This window comes from Alnus glutinosa, chromosome 10, assembly GCF_958979055.1.
Source record: "Alnus glutinosa chromosome 10, dhAlnGlut1.1, whole genome shotgun sequence".
Taxonomy (NCBI): domain Eukaryota; kingdom Viridiplantae; phylum Streptophyta; class Magnoliopsida; order Fagales; family Betulaceae; genus Alnus; species Alnus glutinosa.
The window spans coordinates 13,862,137-13,879,762 of record NC_084895.1 but is presented as its reverse complement, the minus strand read 5'-3'; the positions used below and the strand labels follow the sequence as shown (position 1 = coordinate 13,879,762).

The following is a 17,626-nucleotide window of genomic DNA, read 5'->3' as shown; positions in this document are numbered from 1 at the left end:
ACCTAATTTTATATTAAACAATATTTGCGGTCTCTTAATCTTGGTGCATGCTTGAGAGTATGTATTTGTAAGTGAAAGATGTCTAATCTACTTCTTTGTTGTTTTGACTAGTGAGTACTCATCCCTTCAATCTCTTCCTTCTTCCAGGGATATATCATATAATGAATCGTTTCCCTATTGAAAAAGTATTCAAAAATCTTGTGTATGGAGAAACTAAGTTTATTAATTCATACTATTAATAATATTTCTAACTACATGAATAATCTACATCATCAAATGACAAGAATTACAATACAGAAGAAAGCAAGTGAAAGTGAACAACTTGTCTCATATTAGATTACAACAATTAACCATTATTCAAAATCAAATGTACAGCTAGCTGTCATCACTACCACCAAAGATGTCCATGGAAACGGAATATATCTAAGGATATAGACGGTTTGACAATCTTTTTAAGCTATTAAAAACAGGATAATAACACTGGTACTTAAAATTCTCAATTAAATTGAAGCACCGTTGTTGCCAATAAGGATGAATATGAAGAAGAATAGCTACACTCAATAAGAAAACAATATAAGATGCGGTAAAGCTTGCGAAGAAGACCAGAGGATCTATTTCATACCATTTCCCTTCACTTGCATTTGAAGATTTTGTTGGTGATGGATGTGACTCGTCTACTCTGGTGCAGCTATTCTCTAGTGGTTGCCCACAAAGAAATGGATTTCCTTCATAACTACTTTTATCAAATGTTGCAAACTGTGCTTTCATGTCTGGAACTTTACCTGATAAGTTGTTGTAAGCCACAGTAAACACTGCTAGAAAGTTCATATCAATCAATACCGAAGGAATTTCTCCACTCAAATTGTTGTGAGAAAAGTCTAAACTCTCCAACTTGTCCAAATTTGAGATTTTTTGTGGAATGGAACCTGTCAACTGATTGTTAGACAAGTTCAATGCATGAATTGAAGATAGCTCTCCTAGTTCTGATGGGATTGTACCTGTTAGCTTGTTGCATGACAAATCCAATCCAGCCATATAATTAAGGATATAACCACTGTAGGAGTTAGACCTGTGTTTTGTTACAAACTCAACCTCAACATGATCATCATATTCTATCCACATCTCCATGTTATCTCTTTCCCAATTCCATTCTTGGAGCCTTTGGAATGTGGAACCTAATCCAATGAACCAGGTCATAGAAGGATATCTATAATAGACAAGATCATCTATATTTCCAAAGGACATGTTGTGAAAGCAGTGCGGTATTGTCCCAGAAAGAGAGTTCTTGGAAAGATCCATTAGGCTTATCTTATTTAACCAACACAACTGATTTGGAATTATACCACTGAAATAGTTGCCCCTCAACAAAAGTATTCTTAAGTTATAAAGTGCACCGATTTCATCAGGGATGCTACCAAAAAAGCTGTTATCTCTAAGGTCTAGTGTCGAAAGAGACGATGAATTGAAAACAGCTTTTGGTATTGGACCTGTAAGTTTGTTTCCTTGCAAATGTAGGTACTCAACAAACTGTAGATTCAAGCAAGAAGGTAACGATCCCGAAAGTGAGTTATGAGAAAGGTCTACATATTGAACTGAATCCAGTCCACAAGGAATCTGACCTTCAAAAAAGTTGTTACTCAAGACAAAAGTCAACAAACGTGTCATGTTTCCTATCCATCCAGGAATTGTTCCTGTGAACTGATTATTGGATAACTTCAAATGATTCAAGGAGGTGCAAGTCGCAAATAATTCCGTTGGTAACTCTCCCGAGAAATTATTAAAGGACAAGTCCAAAGACTCCAAATATCTCATGTCACCAATTGAGGACGGAAGATAACCTTCAATAAGATTTTGGGAAAGATTTAGATATTTTAAATATGGAGTTATCTTTCCAATATTTTCTTGAAGTTGACCATCTAAGCAATTGTCAGAGACATCCATAAACGAAATACTCTTGTAGCAATTTGGTGGCAAATGAATTTGACCCACGAAAGAATTATTTTGAAGATTTAGCTCTTGCAATCTGGTGTTGTTTTCAAGCAACCAATTAGGGAAGCTTCCTTTCAACTTATTGTGAGACAAATCAACTATTTCCAATTCGCGCTGGCCAAATAGAAACTTGGGAACATTTCCAGTGAGCTTGTTCAAATTACAATTACGTAGTACAATGAACTTTAACGATTGAAATGAGAGGTCGTCCCAACCCGATGAATTTTCGGTTTCTATCTCAAGCTTACTGTTATTATTCACCAACATAATCACCTCAAGCTTAGAGTGATTAGCAAATAAGCTAAATGACAATAGGCCCTCAAAAAGATTGTAACTCAGATCAATGTACTCAAGTGATGTTGGGATGGCTATAAGATTTGAAGAGATGTTTCCAGCGAATTGGTTCTCACATATATCTAACAACCTAAGAGACGTCATATTGTTTAGGCATGGTGGAAGGATCCCTTCAAATAAATTACCATAAAGTTCTAACTCTTCAAGCTTATTCAATTTGCACAATTCTGTAAAAAGGAATAACATTAGCAATGCCCATCCTAATTATGTGAAAATAAAAAATGAAAAATCTGTTTTTCTCACATTCGTAATAAATTGTTGATCATTAATTACAGGTAAGACTAACAAATTATAAAAAAAATGATTCTTACCTTTAGGTAAAGTGCCATTAAGATCATTGTGACCTAATGATATAGCCTTTAGAGAAGATAGTGCCCCGATATATGGAGAGATACTTCCAGTGAAAGAATTTCCATTCAGATCTAAAATCTCCAACCTACTAAAATTAGACAAACCTACCACGAGTGAATAGAGACAGTGTTAGTAAAATCTTTAAGAAAGAAATTTATATTAGTCTTGAGAAATTAAATAGACATCATCTTTCAATTGCAATTTATATTAATTATGAAATTAGATGATGGAATTTTTACTCGAGACTGGTTGCTGTCCATTAAGTTGAGTACCTCGCAAGCCGAGGACAACATTTCATTGTTTAATTAAGATTTTTTGTTTCTTTTGTAGCATTTACATTTTTATTTTTAGATAATGGGAAAATCCTTGAAATCTTGAGTCTTTTCTTAATAACTTGCTTATTATGTGATCCTTACAACTCTTATTTCATTGGCGGATATTTTTACATAATTCAAACTTAAAATACTTTTTTTTTTTTTTTGAGCTGAATTTACATTACATTTTCGTACAGCCTTATGTTGCATTTTCTTTGCATGCTTTTATTGTTTTTTTTTTTTATTTTATTTTTTATTGTAAGTGAAACGTGTCACTTTAACAGATTCTATCAATTTTTCTAATGGTAAAGACTTTTTTTTTTTCCTACCCAATAGAGTGATTAATTATTTTTTAAAGCTCACACTACTATTTGCCAAAACTACAAACCACATGTACTAAAAATGCATTTATCTTGAAAACTTAAGTGTATCTCTCTCATTACCATTGATTTTTAGGGAGCCACTGAATTCTTTACAACTTAAATTCAACTTCTCCAAGTTTTCAAAAGTCGATAATTTTGCATAAAACAGAAAATAGAAAAGTTTAAATACGATTGGAATTGCTTGTTGTTTCTATAAAGTGCTACAAAAGATCAACATACATACCTTTGGCAGGAAATGATCCTTCGATCCGATTCGAAGCAAGATTCAGATTCTTAAGAGATTTGACTGCACTTAATAATTCTATGATGCTTTTGTTGAAATTGTTATGGCTAAGATCTAAGGTCTCCAAGTTCTCCAATCTTGATAAGCTTTCAAAACCTGTAGTAGAACTATTAAAAAATTTGTAGTAAAACAAAACTATGCAATTCGCAGTATGTAAAAGAATAATAGCATTTTATAGCTTACTAAGTAGGTATTTGTGTTGTGGCAGGAAAACACATGTGAGAGAAAGAGATATCTAATAGATTAAATCCAACTTCTCCAAGTTTTCAAAAGCTGATAATTTTGCATGAAATTGGTTTTCATACTCTTAAACCTTATGATTAATGCTTCTAACCCATGGTTTAAGGACTCTCTCTCTCTCTCTCTCTCTCTCTCTCTCTCTCTCCATAATAGCACTCTTGTCTTGCAATGTTAAGGAACCATTATAGTTATTACGACTTATATCTAACTTGTTCAAGTTTCTCAATGTAATTAACTGTGCATTAAAATTAAAGAGAAATAAAAAATTGGTAATAACTATGAATGATGAATGTTATCAAATTGTAAATACTCTAATAAAATATAAGATAAAAGAAACCACTTTGAGCCGGAAAGTATCTTTGCAACTGATTGCAGTAAGATTCAAAGTCTCAAGCGATGTCACTGTACCCAAAGACTGTAGTGTTAAATAAATATATGAAATGGAGAATATATGTGAAAGAGCGGAAGAGAGAGAATGGAAATATATTAAGGGCTACACTGTGTTGAGTAGTGTTAATCATAACATATTACAAGAGACCTCAATATATAAAGAGGCTATGAGTAATAACCAAAAACCCTAGAGTAATTAAGGTAGGGAATAAATCCTAATAGGAAAGATACATGGAATAAACCCTAATAAGAAAGATACGGCCCCATCAAATTTGGCACGCGCCTCCAAGCTTCACTGTAGGTGCGTGTAGTGCACTCGTGGCATATGGGCGACGCGTGGAGGCGCGTGCGAAATTTGACGGGGCCGTTCTTGATGGCTTTGAACAGGTCTTGGGCTGATCTACGGATCTGGGCCGAAACCGGATTAGTCGATGGATTGTAGCGGCCGGATAGCAAAAGCTTTAGGCAGCAGAATATTCAGGCAGCACGTGGCGGAGCGTGGAGGCTCCAATGAAATTGATCTCGATGGCTTTGGCACGGTCGTCTCCCAAGGTTTCTAGTGGTATGGTCACCAATTTGAAACAAGGACAAGAAGAGGAAGAACCGTGAAAGACAAAGCAATGAGGTGTTGTGGAAGCAAAGGTGGCGCCAAAAAACTGTTGGGAAGATGGCAGAAAAAAAATTACATCCCCCCTCTCGCTCAGGCTTTCAACTTCTCTCTAAGAAACAATGAAAAAAAAGTGTTTGGTCCATTCATCTTCTCCCTCTCACACAAACTTGCAATAATGGACTAATAGTGTGAAGTTCTTGAATCCCATGATGACAAATGCTTCATCCCCTACACGTAGGCATGTATAAGAGCCGAGCACGAGCGAGTAATGGTTGTCCAAGCTTGGCTCGTGGAGAATGTTCATGAGCTCGAGCTCGTGACGGGTATTGAATATCGAGCTCGGCTCGGCTTGGTAAGAGTAAATTCTTGTCCAAGCTTGAACTCGAGCTCGGTTTTTTAACGACCCGAGTGCCTTATCAGGCACTCGGCTCGCCTGGCTCGTGTGGACAAATTTCAATGTAAACCTAAACTAAGCTAAGCCAACACCCGCACGTATAGTGTTTGCAGTTGAGTTTCAGAATGTATAAGAAGACATAATGTCAAACGATTATCATGAATCTAGAGAAATATTTATTATTATTGTAGATATAGATTACTGAATGAGATCTTGCCGCAGCGTAGCAGCCCAACTCGTCCTCCTCGGGCGTCCACGGCCCTCCCTTCAGTCCCACCTTGCTGCAGCACGGCGTCATCGTCGTCGATTTGCCCGTGATCGTCGCCGACCCAGACCCACCTCCTGCCTTTTTTGATGCCTGCTTTAGTGTTTTGAAAGACAAAAATGAGAAGAAGAGGACCTTCACAACTCGGAAGATGTAAGAGGAAAAAAGAAATAAAGAAGCAGAGCATAAGAAGGAGGAGGAAAGATTAGAAGAAGAAAGAAAGAGTGCACATTGGGGTTTGAGTTTGAATAGCTCAAGTGGTCAGTGGTCTTCATGGAGCAGTGCGAAGACGTACGTGCGTGAAGTGGATTGAACTTTGAAGCGACTGAGGCAAACTAGGCAGTAGACAGCTGGCTTGATTTAGAAGAGTCCGGAGGCTTAAGGAAACACACCGTTTAAGTGCATAAAACGCACAGTTTGTAAATAGGGAGCGGCCAGTTTGAATGGGACGTTCGCATTGACAAAATCTTGAAAAAACATGCAACCATTTCTTTAAGCAAACACGTCGACAAGGGGTACATCAAGGTTTTCATTCAAGTAGACCAGAGGCCACCTCACGTTTGTACTATTGGAGCATGGAAAGTTCCATGGATTCTATGATAAAAATGGAAGGTTAAAAGTCAAATTTTACTCAATAAAGAAGAAATAATTTATGAAGCAGTTTCTCATAAATTAATTTGTCTTTGCGTAGCGCAATGTAGAGAAATAGAGAATAATTAAATAGGAGAACAAAAAATAAATAAGGGGAACAATAAGTGCAGAAAAAAAAAATTGGAGAATTGCTTACATCCCATTTTTTTTAATAAAAATAGAAAAGAAAAATCAAGTTGTAATTTTTTGAATTCCACAACAAAACGCAATGTTTTGGTTGAAATTGTTAACTAGTTTTCAACCAAAACACCGTGTTTTGGTGAAAAACACACCATTTCCTGCTATGAGTTAATTAAACATTTATAATTTATAATTAACAATCATAAATTCATAATTAGTATTTACACTTCATGGAATATGATCCTCTCTATTTCAACTGTATAAATAATAATCATACTTAATTATTATTTTATACTTAAGCTAAAAGTATTAATCAAAATTATGTATTTAGAATCTTACATACATAACCATTGTATGAGTATCTAAGCAACTAGGTACTTACTCATTCGTTTAAAAAGAAAAAAAGAAAAAGAAAAAAAGGTACTTACTCATTATATTAGTATTAATTGTATACTAATGACTTATGCCATTATGTGGCTATAAATAGTTATAGCTTAATTTTTAATTATATATATTTATGAATTATGATTCATAGCTTATGATATGAGATTATTTATAATAAGATATGATAATTAGGAATAAGATTTATCTCAAATATCTAATAATAATATTTAGATCATATAATATAATTATGTAAGCATTATCATTATAATTTAGGTACACAAGACCATACGATTATAATTTAGATACACGGGACCATATGATCATTAGATTATATAATAAAGATACATTGTGCCATATAACCAAAGATTTAATAGCATATAAATTGTTAGACCATATGATCATTTGATATAAGATCTAATGATAATATACATAATTATATCATCTTATGATATCAATTCTAATAATAATAATACTTAATTTGTAATTATACAAACACATTAAACTAAGTAACTAGTTAGTTAATTATGGTTAAGATACACTAATTAACTATAAATAGTATATATTAACTAATTACCTATTTAGTTAACTATGATTAATATACACTAGTTCACTATAAATACTTACACACTACATGACTACAATCTTAATATCTTAACTATAAAATATTAGTATTTATGTAAATTAGATACTTAATCATTTTATCTAAGTATCTAGATACTTAATCATTGTATAAATATGAATCTCTATACTTATGTGACATTATATAATTATATGACATTTTTTTTTTGAAAAAATGATCTAAAAATTCCTAAGTATACTTAGATCATATAATTATAAACATCTATTGATAATACTTTGATCTAATGATAATATGATCATATGGCCTGATATTAGATTATATTATTATATGATCTAAATTATAATGATAATACATATGATCATATGGCTAAATGATTTAAGTACTATCATTAGAATTTATATCTTATAATCATTGTGCCATATGATTTAACATTGTTATGTTACTTAATTTGTAAGTATAAGAAACGCGTTGTTGATTTCAATGCTAATTACTTAATTTGGAATTAGATAAATCACATTGTCATTGTATATATAAATAATATGATTAAGTATTGAAATTGTCATTATATCATATGATATAGTACATACTTAATATATGCTGATTCAACTACCATTAGGCACTTTATAATTAGATCATTTAAGATATGACCATATGATTAAATTTTATCATTAAATTATATATTATATAGATACTTAATTATAGATAAAATTATTTAATTATAGTTTATACTTTATAGAAATAATTACATGTTGTATACCAATCAATTATTAAATTGTTGTTACTTAATAATTAATATTCAATATATACATATATATTATATAAAATCACAATGACTATTGCGAAATTGCTAATAAGTAATATACTATATAAGTTATTTTCAATAATCATTATATATACATATATTTATTAATTAAAATTTATATATATAAATACATACGAGCCGCTCTAATAAGTGAGCCGATCCCTTATACGAGTATGCTCGTGAACTTTAAACGAGCGAGCCGAGCTTTATATGGATATGTATCGTGTAATAATCAAGTATAGTGTAATGTCAACGAGTGGCTCATTTAATAATTGAGTCACGTACGAGCTGAACTTTATTGAGCCGAGCCCAAGCGAGCTCATGGGTAGCTTTGCTTCATTTGCATCCCTACCTACACGCCGTGAATTACTTCTCCAAAATGTGTTCAATTCAAGCAAATGTCACTATCCTTACTTGGTACCAAAAAAGGCGAATCCTTCGAAGATTGGTGATTATCGTCTAAATTCTTGCTGTAATCTGATTTATAAGTGTATAACCAAGATTTTCGCTAATCGATTGGTCTTTTGCTTAGAAGATTTAATCAGCCCTAATCAAACAACTTTTATTCGTCATTGAAGCATTACTGAAAAATGTGTTATTAGCCCAAGAAGTAATGAAGAATTATTATAAGGTTGATTGTAAAGTTCGTTGTACGTTGAAGGTGGATCTTATGAAAGCTTATGATTTAGTAAATTGGGATTTTGCTCTTCATTGTCTAGTTGCTTTTGGATTCTTGAAAAATTTTCTTGCTTGGGTCCGAGAGTGTATCACTTCCTCTCGTTTCTCTGTGACGGTGAATGACATGCTTGTTGGGTTTTTTGAGGATAAGAAAGGTTTTCGGTAGGGTGATTCTATATCACCTTATTTGTTTGTTTTGACAACGGAAGTTTTGTCTTGCTTTTTGGCTGAGTGTGCAAGGAGAGAAGGGGGTTTTGGCTATAATCATCAGCGTTCTAAAATTAATGGACTCACTCATTTATGTTTTGCTGATGACCTTCTTATTTTTTCTGAGGCTAGTGTGTAATTTGTTGCTACTATTCAAAAAGTCCTTAGTGAGTTTGAATCTATCTCTAGGTTAAAGGCAAATCATGAGAAGAGTACTTTATTCTGTGCTAGGGTGCCTCTTTCGATTAAGACTCAGATTGTCAACCTTTTAAAGATGTGTGAAGGTAAACTTCATGTTTGATATCTGGGTGTTCCTATAATTTCCTCACGACTTTGTGTAGCAGATTGTGATGCTCTTTCGGAAAAAAATTACTGCTAGGATTAATTCTTGGTTATCTAGGAATTTATCTTTTGATAGTAGACTGCAACTTGTTTCTATAGTGTTCAAGTGTACTGGGTTAGCATTTTCATATTACCTAAGAAGATCATTAGAGCTATTGAACAAAAGTTCAATCGTTTTCTTTGGAATGGTAAGGATGAACGGATTGCTAGAGTTGAAGTTTCTTGGAGTATGTTGTGTTTGCCTAAAGAAGAGGGAGGTTTGGGCATTAAGAAGCTTGAGGAATGGAACCGTGCTACCATGATGAGACATATTTGGAGTTTGTTTGTGAGGTCAGGGTCTCTTTGGGTTGCGTGGGTGCATGCAATATTGTTGAAGGGGAGGAGCTTTTGACAGGTTCGTATCCCTCAAATTTGTTCTTGGAGTTGGAGGAAGTTGTTAAAGCTTAGAGATGATGCTAGATATATATATATATATTTTTTTTCTTGTTGGTACTAGAAAGGATATACATCTTTGGTTTGATACTTGGCGCCCGGATGGGGTGCTTTATGAGAAGGGCATCGTGTCATTTATGATGGTCATAGTAAGCTAGAGGCCCGTTTAGATTCAGTCATTAAAGATGGCCAATGGGATTGAAGGCTTGCTCGTTTTGATCAGATTGTAAATATTCAGAGTAAGCTGAGTTTGGTTTCTTTTGGTGATAAAGATATTCCGCATTGGTCTGCTTCAAAAAATGGTATGTATTGTTGCTCACATACGTGGGATACTATTTGTGTTAAGCGACAAATTGTGGATTGGTGGTCTTTGGTTTGGTTTCCTTTTTCCATTCCTAAGCAAGCTTATGACTTGGTTGGCAATGAGGGATGCGTTATCGACTGGTAGAAAGCTTTTGGGTTGGGGCTTTCAAGGGGATGTGAAATGTATTTTTTGTAGATTTGGGATTGAAGATAGAGATCATTTTTTCTTCTCTTGTGGGCTTAGTGGTAGAATATGGAAAAATGTCATGGGGCAATATGGTGCATGCATGTGTTGAATCCACCAATTTGTTGGGATGATGTAGTTTCTTTGGGTTTGCATGAGTGGAAGGGGAAAATTACAAAAGCCTATATTTGTAGGTTAGTGTTTAATTATTCCATTTACATTATTTGGAGAACTAGGAATGCTTTAAAGCATGGTAATAATCCTTCGATTGAAGAAAAACTTTTATGACAGATTAAGTGGGAAGTGATAATATGTGAGAGGAAGAAGATGAATGGACCAAACACATTTTTCATTGTTTTCTAGAGAGAAGTTGACACGCATGTGTGAGAGAGAGAGAGAGAGAGAGAGAGAGAGAGAGAGAGAGAGAGAGAGAGAGAGACGTCAGTAAAAAAATTTTGCTAGACAGACAAGATTTGTTGAAGACACATGATAGTTTAGTGATTGGGTTGGAGGAACAGTTTGAAGAAAATTTATATTCTTTTAATAAACACAGCCGAGATAGGGTAGACCACCAAAATCTATATTCGGCCCGACCCACTTCCAGCTTTAGGAGAAAATTCTATGCCTGTTACTTGAGGTCCACTGCATCCGTGGCGGATTAGAAATTAACATTAATATAATAATTTTTATATTAAATATTAAAAATTAATTTAATATCCAAGGCGGATGTAAAATTACTAATTAAATTTTCATGTTCAATTTTTTTTAATATGTTATTGTCAATAAATAATATAGTTAATCCATTTTATCTTTTTTGTGAGATAGTAAAATGTAACTAGAATTCAATTAGAGTGTATAATAAAATCAACGGCAGGGTGATGATAAGCTAGCGATGAGAAGTCGTAATAATGACCAACTAAAGAATGATAAAACCTAAAAAGCAAAATATTAGAAGTGATAACATAAAATAAGAGAAAAAAAAAACAATACAAAAAGAAAGCAGGTCATGCTTTAGTTTGGAATATTTTAAGATTTTAAACATGTACATGACTTTTTATTTTTATTTTTTTCTAAGAAAAACTCTCATAGCTTGTAAAATGGCGTCCTCTCATTTTATTTTTAACCATCTAGCTGTAAGAAGGTCCCCATCCTATCAACAAAAGCAAAACTATAATAAATAGCTATCCATGAAAAATTATTAGAAGGAGAGAGGTTGGGTTTTCATAAATACCCTGGTAAATGCATGGGAGAGAAATTGCAAAAAATTGAAAAACTACTACATGTCCTTCATGTGTCTTCCAAAAATTGATAGTATTTTTTAAAATTATTATTAAATTTGTGATAGATTCTTATTAAATTTTAATTCAATATAGATTTTAAAAGCCACATCAATTTTGAAAGGATACAAAAAGAATATGAGGTAACATTTAGAATTACTTGGAGTTTTGGTAATTGGTTTAATTGAGAGAGAGAGAGATGAAGATCAAGGATAGGTAACACCATAAATAATCCAACCCTCTGTAATTCTGAATTTTATGACCAAAGAGAACAAAAGGGCTTAATGAAATATTTTAACTTTTTATTTCTTTTGGGGTGGAGGGAATTAGATTGATCTAAGACGTTCAAAGGCATCTCTTCAACGTAGCATACAAAATAAGAAAAAAAAAGAAAAAAAAAAAAGAAAAAAAAAAAGGAGTGGCTTAGAACTTACCTTCGTTTGGTAGGCAACCACGAATTGCATTGCGGGATAGATCAAGAGTTGTTAGCTCCTTCAAAGGAACAAACAGGGACACGTTTAGCAACCAACGATTGTTATAAGAATCTTCTTCCTTTAAGTTGTAGAGGGAAAGCTTGATCACGTGAGCGGTGGTGGAGTTGCACTTGACCCTCTCCCAACCACAACAATCACTCTTTGCGTCGTTAATCCATGATGGAAGAAGGCGGTGATCATCTGCATCAGCATGAATAATATTGGATTCCAGAGACGCCTTCAATTCCAGCAGAGCAATCCTCTCTTCCTGGAGACAGCCAGCTGTGTGCCCATGAATTTGAACAAATACAAGTAAACCCCACAGCAAAGCTTTCGGTAAAGGCCACTCCATTCACAAATATTGTTTCATTTTTCTAGCTTCTTCCTTTGCACATTGACAAATATATATATATAAAGAAGTTTGACAAAACGTTTCACTTCGGAATCGAAGATTAATGGGAACGTCACCGTCCACAGTAAAAAGTTGATGGTCATCTTTCTTTTGCTGTGCAACTGAAAGTCATTCTCATCCCTCCCCAGAAGTCGCAATGCCCTCTTCTTGTACATGTCAGTCAAGAAGCTTCTCCAAGAAGAAAACAAGAAAGAGAAAGAGACGTGCAGTTCTTCGAAATCGTGTGAAAGGTTTACTGGAAAACCAAAAAGTTGGCGAACAAACTTGTTGGTATTAGAGAGTTGAACAATTGCGAAATAAATAATAGATTTCTGCATGGCCATTGATGACTTTGAAAAACATCTCCACATTCGATCACATGTGATTATCCAAGAACACCAATCAAGACTTTTAGCAAAATCCAAATTACAAAGTGACCGGTCAAACGAAGAAAAATGAACAATACTATATTCCTATTCACACACACCTCCTTAATATATTACTGGCATGATCAACAAGATGCTCCCAAAATGAAAAGCGAACCCCACCTCAATATTTTTTTTCTTCAATTAAAAAAGAAAGAAAGAACACATATAGTAAATCTTAGTACATACATACATAGATGATCATCGGTAGGATATAAACGAGTTGAACTACTTGCGAGTTTGCTTGGATATAAACGATACATACTGGTTTACACTCGGCCTGACTCGGTTAATGTTTATGAACCCTCTCATATAAGGATCGATCGCTTGTTAGGGGTCGACTCGTATATATTTATTAATATGTGTATATATATACATGAATAAAAATAGGTTATACAATGTATTATTTATTTAGTGATAAATAATAATAGTCAATATATATTAAACAACAATAATTAATTGATTATATGTATATTGAATGGTAAAAGTGAATAATACCAATACTTAATTGTATGATCTAATGACAATTTAAATACTTGATCATATTATTCATATAATATATAATAGAACTATATGATTATATAACTATATATAATATTGTGCCATACGATCATTAATGAACCATCAAAGGAAAATAGTCAACAATCCATACAAGGCAACCAAATAATTACTCAACAGCTAGCACAATCTCAAGAAGGAAATCAAATCAACTCAACGGCTAAGTCATCTACAAAAGGCAATCAAATCAACACCAACGGCTAGCACTATGATTCTCATCAATTCTATATATATTGTATGAACTATGAACTATTTTCCCTTTTGTAAAAGTGAAGTAAAACAATCAATATCCTGTATATATACCAACCATCGATGGAATGAAAATAGTGTGTAAAACATTCTTCAATTACCTCTTGCCTTTAATCATATCCTCGAAGTATCTCTTAATTATAAAAGTTTACCGCCAAACAGCGGAGTTGGGACAATTAATTAACCATCTGAAACAAAATTGAATTTGACCTGTCCTGTGGGTTAGAATGAGGACAAAATACAGGTAATATTTTAATATATGAAATATTTTGTCACCCTAAGATACAATTCTTGACCACTTGCATGTCCATATGGCAAGGTCCCCGGCCTAGCTAGGGATTATTTTCAAAAAAAAAAAGAAAAGTAAAAGTAAAAGTAAAAGTTGCCACGTAGGCAAAGGTTGTCAGAAGTTGTGTCTTGGGACGGCAATGTACGTATCATATCTCATATTTCAATCCTCCATCACATGAAAGAAAATACAAAAATAAACAATTGTGCTACAATCTTGTGTATTTAGAGATGATATTTTGTCATCCTAAGACACAATTCTTGACTACCTTGCTCATGTTGCAATGTGTTTCTTTAACAAGCTTTAGTTTTTTTTTTTTTTTTTTGAAAGAAAAAAAAAATTAAAGTAAAAGTTGTCTCGTGAACAAAAGTATCAAGAATTATGTTTTAGAGTAACAATATATCATATCATATCTCGCGCATTTATTTTATTTTCTTTTCAAATGGACCCACCTAACATCACACGCCACTTTGGTGAGTTTGAAAAGCTACCTATAGTTTCCAGTCAAGGTACGCAATCTTCTTATCTTATATTCAATGAATGGAATTTATTATGCTAACCTTGTGGATGGTACGAGCTTGGTGGTCATTACCAAATTATCATAAGTTGTAACGTTTGTTTTGAATTTTTCAGCCTTTTTCAATCCACCTGATCTCATCATTGGAGATTTTTGTTAACTCGAACGACTAACATACAAAATGATTTTTATACTCCTATAAATTTTTTAAAATACAAATTTACCATTAATTAAAAAATATGAACCTTGTAAAGTACTTTCAATGGCTTACGCATTTTTATATACAAAATAATTAATCAAAACCTATTTTATCTATTTTAACTAATAAGTTTCAAAAGGTATCATACATCATATCCTATTATCTATTATTTTACTATATCATTTAATTTTTTTTTATTATTTCTTTATCTTTCTTTATTTTAATTCTAAGACATTTTTTTCAACGATAAGTCATTGTCATTTTTTTTTGAAAAATTATTTTCTATAAAGTCGGCAATTTTTTGTTCTCATCTGAGGTGATTCGCATGAGTGTGACCTTAAAATGACAAACATATATTTTGCCATATAGATACTCTGAAATACAATTTCTCAGATTCGGAGATATATTAGAATATTGTTATAGCGTAAATAAGTTTTGGTGAGAGAGAGAGGGGAGAGAAAGAGACTAAGAGAGTGAAAGAAAGAGAAACAAATAAAAAAAAGATGCATGTGTGAATAGTTAGCCATTTTAACCTAAAAGGTAAATGATTAAAGCCATTGAAAATGCTAACGTGCTTCTTAATTTGCAGCAATCTTATAAAGTTCAGGGAATAAAGAAGCAGTGCGCAACATGTCACGCCAAAAAATGGACTCCCCTACTGTTCACCGGATTTAGCTTGGTGCTGTAAAACCAATTTCAGGAGATCTTTGAACCTTTTCAACAATCTATATTTAATCTTTTTTCTCTTTTTCATAAAAAAAAAAAAAAAAAAAAAAAAAAAAAACAACTTGAAATAAAATCTGAATCGTTTAAAAAATTACAAGAGATGTAGTATAGTTTATTTTACGGTACCTAAGCCAAATCCACTTACACAGATCTGAAATTTTACACAAAAACCTCCCATCTAGCCCTATTAATACCCTTCCATAGTCTCAGAATATATAATATAAATCTTAATTTCAAATTGTTCTGGAAAACCTAGTACAGGACGGCCACCAGAAAGCATGCAGAAATCCTTGGCATTATTCAATATTCACTAGCAAGAAGATTTTACTAATTGTACAGCCCTGGTTTACTTAGTGTTGGTATAAGAATGTGACAAAAAGTAACTAGTCCGAAACATGTACAGAAGCTATACTCTTACTCAGGAAATGAATGGCAATGTTATTAAAACTACCTGGCCAACACCATGTCAAAAACTATGAAGATATGGACCTGGACCACCCTAATATACATTAGCTGTTGCAGGTATATTTCAAGCTTACCCTCTGCGTTCCTCCGTTGTCTATACGAAGAAGTTTATCGGCTAGACTCTATGCCCTGTACAAACAGTCCCGGGACCCATTCCAAATGCCAGGATCCATCTTAATGCTTTCCATTTTATTTTGATGGTGAGCTTCAAAAGAATCTTGAATCTGTTCTGAAAAAGCTCTAAATCTAAACATACTTGAACCCTTGCCCAAAGCATAAGCTCAACCAAGTACTGCAACAGAAGTTGGAGCTGGAAACTCATGCTTGGCTTCAGATCCACAGGTTTTACTCAGACCGAAAGTAACTATCATAAATAGAAAGCTGATCAAATGCTTCAAAATTTGCCTTTAGTCCAAGAAATTGGCTACCCAGCTGCGCACAACCAGCATCTGGCCACCTACAGACTCCATCTCGAGTGCGTAGTGGGCATAAAGTTTCACACACTCCAGCAACTGGATTACTGGGAATAGCATCCACAGCCATTACCGTGATAGAAACGGAGAGATCTGACTTCTCATCAAGCTGCACAGTACCATCTGATACTCTTTTTGAAGGAGAAGAAGCGAATTTCTGTGGATTATCTATTGGGTAGCTTTCAATGCCAACAGTACAATCACCAGTGCTTGAGAAGTGAACCTTGCACCCCAGTGACTGTACTGCTCGCTTTATGGCCTCACTTTCCTTGCTAGCCCTCTTTGCCAGCTTCACAGCCGAGCTGCTGAGCTGCTTCTCATGTCGTAAATCTGCACTTAATGATTCCATGGCAATTGTAACTTCTTTAGCTTTCCTTTCTGCTACCTCTTTTGCCTGTTTAACACATACAACATTGTTAAAAGATACAACAGAGTCTAAATATAAAACATACGGTCTTTCATTTTTTTTTATTTTTTTATTTTTTTTTTTGGGGGGGGGGGGGGGAGGGGCGATAGAATCTGAGTGAACAAGAATATCATCAGACAACTCCAGGTCACCTACAACCCAGTTTTATAGTAAAACAAACCCTTTGCTAACCATAAAGTCAAGCCAAACCCTCAACTACGACCATGTTTGATGAATGAAAAATTGGCATTTCTGTTGCTTTATGAGTAACAAGGCACTATATAACTGCGGGGAAAAAAGAAAAAAGGAATTATAGTGATGAAAAAAAAAATTATAAAAAAAATTAAAGCTGGACCAGATGGCAGGGTGAAACTTAAGATCCTTGACAATGAAGCTAATGCTCAGAATTGCTCGTGATCAGTAGGGCAAAGCCACCACCACAAAGAGACTTCATTAGAATGTCAGCAGTGTTCAGAAAAAAGATTTTTTTGGGTAGGGGGGAGGGGGTTATTGGGGAAATGTACTGGACAGAGGACAGAAGTAATATTAATACCTTCTGCAATTCAGAGAATTTTATAGCCATCTTTCTACATTGACCTTCAACCTCCCCAGCTTGGGCCTCCGAAGGGCAAGCTCAACGAAGATGAAACCGGGGCCAGAGAGTTGGGGCTAAGGCTGCTGCTGGAGGTAAAAGTGGACCATCGTGTTTCAATGGATCATAAAAAGGGTTGTAATGCACATGAGAGCTTCCCTCTGAAGCACGCAAATCAGCCAAATATGCCCCACAAACATCCACAAGCTTCAGAAACAACGCATTGCTGCCTCTCTTTTTCACTGAAATCAGAGTATGCAATGAGAAAACAGGTACGTATTGCTTCCACAGTGGCCAGCATCACCAAAGTCAGAACTCCTTTATTGTGTA

General features: G+C 34.0%; 2 protein-coding genes across 2 annotated transcripts; both read right to left on the bottom strand.

Moving 5' to 3' along the window:
• LOC133880093 (receptor-like protein 15) lies at positions 1–12,405 on the bottom strand. Its single transcript, XM_062318974.1, has 4 exons — positions 11,968–12,405; positions 3,615–3,770; positions 2,655–2,798; positions 1–2,510 (listed from the first exon to the last, which is right to left on the bottom strand). Exons 1-4 carry the CDS (start codon positions 12,356–12,358, stop codon positions 424–426), a joined length of 2,778 nt encoding a protein of 925 aa, XP_062174958.1. The 5' UTR covers positions 12,359–12,405; the 3' UTR covers positions 1–423.
• Positions 12,406–15,639: 3,234 nt separating this feature from the next.
• Positions 15,640–17,626, bottom strand: LOC133879917 (phosphatidylinositol-3-phosphatase myotubularin-2-like). The gene is made up of 2 exons (XM_062318732.1): positions 17,258–17,626; positions 15,640–16,692 (listed from the first exon to the last, which is right to left on the bottom strand). The coding sequence occupies exons 1-2, from the start codon at positions 17,285–17,287 to the stop codon at positions 16,171–16,173; spliced, it is 552 nt and encodes a 183-aa protein (XP_062174716.1). The 5' UTR covers positions 17,288–17,626; the 3' UTR covers positions 15,640–16,170.